General features: G+C 51.9%; 1 protein-coding gene across 1 annotated transcript in view; it reads left to right on the top strand.

Annotated features, from left to right (window-relative positions):
* DLGAP2 (DLG associated protein 2) overlaps window positions 1–7,639 on the top strand; it is a 608,379-nt gene that overhangs the window by 305,128 nt on the left and 295,612 nt on the right. Inside the window, exon 3 of the mRNA XM_077771905.1 lies at window positions 3,004–3,036. Within this exon, the coding sequence (XP_077628031.1) occupies window positions 3,004–3,036 (33 nt within the window). The remainder of the gene's footprint in view (window positions 1–3,003; window positions 3,037–7,639) is intronic.

A 7,639-nucleotide genomic window follows, 5' to 3' on the forward strand; every position in this document is an offset into this window, starting at 1 on the left:
GCTAACAATCCCTGCAGCTCAGGGTGGAAAGCTCATGACTGAGCTTTACAGGAAATAGAGTCAGAGTGTGCAACAGAGTGACAAGTTAGTCACGTTGTGTCCTGGGCTTAGAACACAGAGAATGAGGGTTTCTTATGATCTTGCTGGAAATAATTTTTTTAAGGATAGGGCCTAGATGCATTCATAATGAACTCCAAAATGCCATTTGCTTAAGCAGTGGACTCTGGAGAAGTTAATGTTGCCGGTGGTCAAAGACGCTTCCCCAGGCGTCTGGGGATGTTTGATTCACAGAATTTAAATTCATCGGAGGCACCAGTTACTGTGTTCTCATCATTATTGTGTGGTCACTGCACCTTGAACTTGGTGGATAATTGTGAACAGCTGGCCCTGATGGGGATTGGCTGCAGTGAGCAAGCCTGTGTTCTGGCTCAGCTGTGGTGTGACTCAGGTTAGCACTTCAGGACGAGCGGAACGCCGGCGTCTGACGGACACCCTACTGGAGCAGCCTGGTGCTGGGTTCCGGCCCCTCGCGGGGGAGGGAGGGGTGGACGGCGGTCTTGGCCGAGACTGGGCTGAGGTAAATCCGGTTCTCCTACGCAAGGGGCTCTGAGCTCACGGCTGCTCTTGGCCCCAGGCTGCCCCTGTCCCCTTCCCCAGCTCCTTGGTCTGTTGAAAGACCCGAGCAGTCACCTCTTTCTCCCCCGTGAACACACATGCCTCCCAGGGGCCCCAGGAGAAGTTCCGTTTCTGTCTATCCTGTCACCATGAGGAGATCCAGGGCTGGGGGACACCAGGCTCCTGTGTCATCATGTGGCCCAAGACAGGTCCCTTACTGCAGGCAGCTCACCCACAGGGGCAGGAGCGAGGGGTCTCCTGCGTTTCCTGAAGTGTGCTCAGCGTTGTAGCCACACCACGGAGAAGGCAGATAGCACGGGGGTGGGGGCCTGGCCTTTGAGATTTGAGTGACACTCCTGGGGTGTTGCTGGGCACCTGGTGAGAGGTGCCCACGTCCTGTTTCCGGTGGATCCCTGGGAAGGGATGCTGTGAATTCATTGTTCATCTCAGTGTCGATCGCCAGGGTCCTCTCTCGTGGCTTCAGGGGTGTGGCCTCGGAGCTGGGCCAGCCACCCGTCTCCCAACCCCAGGCCTCAGTCCCTGTATGTGTGCTGCCTAGACTTGGCTCTGGCGTGGCATCCAAGGGAGCGAGGCCCCCGCACCCAGCCGCGGCCTCTCCCTTGAACACTCTGGCTCCCCATTTTCTGGACTCCCCCATTTGTGATGAAGAACGGTCCAGCTCTGGGGGGCTCCGCTTTGTGCATCAGCAGGGGGGTGTGCTGTGGGTCCTGCAGCCAGGGCACACACGGGCGTTGTGACCTTGTCTTCCTGGGAAGGGAGGGGGCCGTGCAGAGATTTGCCACCCCTGATATGGAGGGCCCCATCTCCAAGCAGTCAGAGGAATTCAGAGTCAAGCTTATTTTAATTGTTTTTTAATGTTTGTTTATTTTTGAGAGAGAGACAGCATGAGCAGGGGAGGAGCAGAGAGAGGGAGACACAGAATCTGAAGCAGCTCCAGGCTCTGAGCTGTCAGCACAGAGCCCGACGCAGGGCTCAGATTCACAGACTGCGAGCCCATGACCTGAGCTGAAGTCAGACGCTCAACCTACCGAGCCCCCCAGGTGCCCCAGAGTCAAGTTTATTTTAAAGGACAGCCTGACTCCTACACGCCCGTCAGCCCTGTCTCCCTCATCCACCGCCACCCAACCACACATGCACTTGCTGAGAAGGGCGCGAGCTCCGACACACCGGCTCCCTCGCCTGTCCCCGCCCAGCCTGTCCTGGCTACCAAGGTGGTCCTGCCACGGGCCGACGAACACACCACTGTCTTCTTCAGAAACCATTCCAGGCTCCTAATTCTACGTTCAAAACAAAACAAAACAAGGCAAACCTCTCCGCTCCTTCTATGACTTTCAGTTGCCTTCCCAAAGTGTCCGCAGCCTCTCCTCACCGCTTATCTGACACTGACGCCCGCCAGCCCTGCCCTGTCCTTCGGCCAAACTCGTCCCTTGTCGCGGCCGCCTGCCTCCTCCCAGCCCGTCCCCTGGCTCGGGGGCTCCTGTGCTGTCTTTCTCTCTGTGAACATCCTGCTCGTCCTTCACGACTCAGCCCAGATGCTGTCTCTTCCGCGAGCCCTTTGCTGATCCTTGGGGCTGGCGCGTAAGGAGGCCACATTCCCCCGAGTGCCTGCCTGACGGACTGCATGAATGCATTTGTCACTCAGCCCTCTGGTCCCTGCATGGAGGATACCGGTGCCCCCATTCTGGAGCCACGGGGCTGAGTCACCTGCTCAGTCATTCGGGAAGGTGGGCAGTGACCTGGCACTGAAGTCTGACTTCTTTCCTCCAAAAAACAAATACCTTGGAACCATTTGCACTTACATTTCCTGTGTCGTGTTCCTTACTGCGATTGCCCCACATGACCGTGACCGTGCCTGCCATGACCCCCACGCGACTTTGCTGTGCGTTGCAGAGCCTGATGCAGAGGCAAGCGGCAGGCACTGGGTGACCGTAGGCCTGGTGTCTTCACTGAAATAGCGTCATCCTTTAGCTCATCATTGTCTGTGCCTAGAAGCGGATATAACAGAGTTGTAATCAAAGTCAAGGTTTAGATGTTAAATTAGGTGATAAAGCATAACATTTATTTCAGCCGAGTGATTTGTGTTGAGTCATACACAGTCATGAAAACATGTTTAATGTGTGCATGTGCGCGTGACAAAGAGAGATCGGCATTTTACTAAAATGTAATATATGAAGTACTTGCTAAGGTAGTTTCTCGGAAATGGCGTTTGCTCAGGTGCAGGGGCCGCCCTGTCTGTGAGGCAGGCAGATGCAGCTGGTCGGCGCCAGGCTCCCCAGCGGGCGGTTCTGACTTGCTCTGTCATTAAACCTGTGTCCGCAAGCTGGAGACCCCTTAGTAACGGCCTCTCTCTCTCTCTTCTGTTCGCAGAGTCCCAGTGCACCCTCTGCGGGGAGCCGGAAGGTGAGTGTGCTCGTGCTTACCACCTTGCCTCCCGTGGGCATGGCGGGCAGCCCACGGTGGCTCGTGTGTTGTGTCGGACAGTGACACGGCGGTGAGGCTCGCCCAAGCGCGTGTTACAAATCAGAAGCGTTCTTCACGGTGTTTGATGGAAAATGGATAAAATCATCTGCGTGGTGTACGGGATGAAGGGAGAGGAGGTAATCTCTCCAGGAAAAGGGAATCACGGCCAAATTACAGCATTTTTCCTTTTTGTTTTGCATTTAGACATTTTCCTGGTTCCTCCAGGTAATAAATGCCGACATTAGAAATACGTATTTCTTGGCTTTAACTGTATTAGCAAAAGTGCCGATGAGCCTCCTATGAAATAAGACCTCAGAAAACCATTCCATATTATTAATGACTAAACCTGAGACACACAGCGTGAACTTTGCTGGCGATCAGTGATATTAAACAATGTACGATAATTTGAATTTTATGTGTCTAAGATACTTTTCAAAGTAGAGCTCCTGACTGTATGATTTAACTATCTTCCAAAATAGTTAAAGCCAAAATCTGTCATGCTTCCCAGTGTCAGAATAAAAAATAAAGAAGATGTGGACAGCACGGGACCTCCATTGACGGGGGCTCTGACTTAATCAGGGTTTTGATTTTCGGGGTCAGAACTGCCTGCCTTGCGCACTGCGGAGCGATGGCCTCTGAAGTACGTCTACGACCCCAAAGTGACTCATAATCATTTTCACTGGGAAGATTTTTACCCACAAGTTGAAAAAAGAAAAGTGAATATTGGGTTAGCTTGGAAATTCCATCAAACACTGTTTCTACAGGTTTGTGGTTGAGATACGGCTCAGTGTTCAGAGTTCTGGGGTGCTGTTTACGGAATATGTTACGCACAGATGCGGCCATGACAAAGCGCACTAACTTAAAGTGTGAACTCTTAAGTGTCACTGTTATATCGGACACGTGACTTTGGGCTCCTGGTGTTTCCAGGGTCACAGGAGAGTCAGGTGTCCGAGTCGGGTCACCAAGGCCTTCCGGAGGCGGCTGGCCCAGGACCGCTCTCCGTGGTGCTGAGGGTGTCGGGGTGTCGCGGGCGCAGACAGCGTTCTCCAGCGGGTCCGTGTCCTTCCGGCGTGGGCAGATTCAGTGTGGGACTCGATTCCTCTTCATCGTACACTTTCCGATGTCTCTCCCGCGCTGGGAATGTGTGTCGGGCGACTGCTCCCTGTGCCCTCCCTCTGCCCGCCCCCGACACACGCACTTGTTGCTGAACGTTCTCAGTGCGCTCTGTGCGCTGGAGAGACCCTGGGGTAGAAGGCAGCTGTGCTTCGCGGCTTGTCCACGCCGCATCCCGCCTTCTCGTCTGCTTGGCCTGCTGGTGTCTGTGTCTGCGGTCCGTGTGCGTCCTGCGGCTTTCAGCTCTCTGCTGCTTCGCGCTGTCCTAAAGAGCAGATTTCGGTCGCCACAAGTCAGTACAGCTCACATGGGAGGGTGTGGCTGAATCAAGGTGGTGTTACCTTGGGAGTCCTCGCTCAGAGGACTGTGTGTTCCCGTGGACACCCGGGTCGTGGGACCCCAGGCCTGACCACGCAGGGGCCTTCCGTGCTGCCGGGGTGCGGGGTCCTCCCCCTCGAGCATCCCGCCCTGCGTCCAGAGCCCCCGCCCACCCTGTCCCACAGCCCTGCATCTGCTGCCCTGGACAGACGTGCCCTCCGCAGTCTGCTGTCACCCCACACCCACATCACAGATGGTGCCCGCCCACCCCCAAGGTGTGCCGGTGTCAGAGAAGAGGGAAGAGATGCGTGTGCCCTTAGTCTGGGGGCAACTCCAGCTGCAGATGCTTCAAACAAGACCCGCTTTACCCAAAAAACAACCCCAGCTGTCCAGCCTCAGGAGACTGTGAGGGGCAGGGAGACTGAGGCTGAGCCTGCTGCCCGTCCCCTTCTCCTCTGCAATTCCAGTCTCTGCAGCCCATCAGCCTTTCAGATATGCAAGCGCAGTATCTGTAGATCAGAGAAAGAGAGGGATGATTTGATGGCATGGTCTCAGCTGGGCTTTACTTTTTGAAAGGCACTATCATGCATATTCATACATTTTTAAATCATTTAAGTAATTAGTCTAAGTAAGAGCTGCCTGAGTGCAGTGAGTGGAATCTGAAATCAGTTTTTTTGTTCAGTAATTTCTTGCAGCTTCTATCAGTTAACTCATAAAGGCCGCTGCTCAGAAAGGATCAGAGCCGGAGGCTGGTGCGGGATCGCAGAGTCAGATCCGGTGCACTGTGCTCTCCTTCCATCCACAAGGTTAAGGCATCAACTCATTAAGCTCCTCTTTTTCTTGTCAGAAAGCTGTTAACAGTCTTTCTCTGCTAAACCAGTGAAGTGGGAAACACCTATTTGCATTTTAATGATTAGTTCTCTAGGAGGGAGCTCTTCCTCGGGATTCAGATCGAATAATTAGCATTGTCTCAGATGGTAATATCTGTCAAGCCCCGAGACTGGGAACAAAGTTTGCGGGAGCTGGAGACCTCACGAAGCCACCGTTGGCGACGCCTGTTTTTCAGAGAACATGCGTTTGTAATCGTACGTAAAATGTGAGCCACGATTTCCGCCCGCAGGTTTGCTTATCCTTTCTCGCTTGGAAGGCTTCTGAAACGTGGATGACTGTGTTCTTAACAGGAAAATATTTAATGGAATTTCTTGTGACCTGTGGGTGTCCTGTTCCTACCAAGAACATACAGACAGTTCAGGTCTGAAAGCGCGGAGGCGGGGCTGCAAGAAGGCGGGGGGCACGCGACTTGGCGGCCACCCGCGGGAGACGGGGACACAGTGCTTCGCACACAGAGACCAATGAACAAACACGACAACGTTCTTGTCATCAGAGTTTTCGATGGTCCCTGAGTACTGAGCCCAACTCCGAGTGGCCCCCTCTGCCTTTCAGGCCCGGGAGAGACTGTGTGCTCTGGCTTCTCGACCCTGCGAGCCTGTCGGAGGGTTTCGTGTGGTAGAACCCATCAGTTTGACGCAGCAAAATAATTTAAGAGTATATGATCCTTTTCGGACTTTACTGACAGACACATGAGAGCACTTTTTAGCTGTACCACGGGAACGTCACATGGGACCACGGACGTCGGTTCGTGGACCCCGTTTGTTTACTTTGCTATGGTGCAGTTTGCCCTCGTAGCAAATAGATTTTCTGAAATGGGAAGACAGATAATGGTGCCTGCAAGGATTTAGGAAGACTGATTTGAGATCCGGGCAATGGACTCACGATTCCTTACATCTATGTTATTTAACCCAATTACAACTAAGGAATAAAGTGAGCTACTTTAATATAAATTTGGGGCAAAGGGATAATGTCACAAAAACGTTAGGATGGGTTTTAGCATGAAAGACCTTTAGCGATACTTGTCCTAAGATCCAAAGAAGTAGACCGTTTATGGAGGTGTCAATATTTATAGTGGATTATTTGCAAAATGTTATTTGTAGAAATTCTGGTCCCAGAGCAAACTTCAAGTTCCGGGGGAAAAAAAAAAAACCCTCACAAAATATAAGAGACTGTCTTTTAAAATCTGTCTTGTTTTCTACTTTGATCATTTCAGGGCACAAATTGCATACTGCTTTTAGAATTTTGGACAGACATACAGACTTTTATATTTCATTCCGAATAGAAGGAAGCTGATGAGGTTTCAGGGTGATGGTGGGGTGGTGGGGTCCAGAGCCAATGACCAAGAAAAAAATCTTGAAGACATCTTTGATGCAAAAAGGTGATTTTCTTAAAACTTGGGGACAGGGCCTGTGGACTGGAAGAGTTACCCAGGGACCTTGAGGAGAGACTGGTTACGCCCTGCAGAGGTGGGGAGGCCAAGTCCAGGGGCATTTCCAGTGAGACTTTCATATGCTAAAGACAACTCCCAGGATCCTGGAGGCCTGGCTTTTGTCAAGCTAAGGCTGTTTGCCCTCCAGCAAAGCTTTAAGAGGGTAGGGAGGGGCTGGGGACAGGTTTACTCTGCCGCCTCAAGTATTTGCCTTGGGCTGTAGGTTAAAAGGAAATTGAGTTCTATCTGCTGTTTTCTTCTGCCTTTTTCCCACAGGACTAGAGGGTGATGGTGGCCTAGGCTATTGATAAGATTGCCTTTTTCTTGTGATTCACTAAGATATTTGTAAACTGATTGAGACCCCTGTCCTACATGACTGTGATTTGTCAGTTAACCCTGTACTTTCTTTTCTTTCCTTTGTCCTTTGTCCTTGGGCAGCCAGGAGCGCCCGAGAAATGTCCCACATGTCCCCATGGAAGAGGGGGTAGCCTGTGCCTTGTCCTCAGCCCGCCCCTCGTCAGAACCCAAGCTCCCTCTTCTCTTCCTCACAAGAGAGTAAGAGAAAGTGGAAACTGTTTCCTGGATTTACGGGCATTCTCTTCTTGATTTTTTAATACAAGTATTGAAGATTTGCTTCACAAATGACTCCAAATATTATAAACTTGCCATTCTGTTTTTGTGTCCTAAGTGAGTAGGTGTCATCCTGAGATTTTAGGGTCTCTCAAAAATTGGAGAAAACTAGTGAGGCTGCTTTGCAAGGCCTGGACTTCCTGGGTTTGAAAAGAAGCGTTT

This window comes from Crocuta crocuta, unplaced genomic scaffold (assembly GCF_008692635.1).
Source record: "Crocuta crocuta isolate KB4526 unplaced genomic scaffold, BGI_CrCroc_1.0 scaffold111, whole genome shotgun sequence".
NCBI lineage: Eukaryota > Metazoa > Chordata > Mammalia > Carnivora > Hyaenidae > Crocuta > Crocuta crocuta.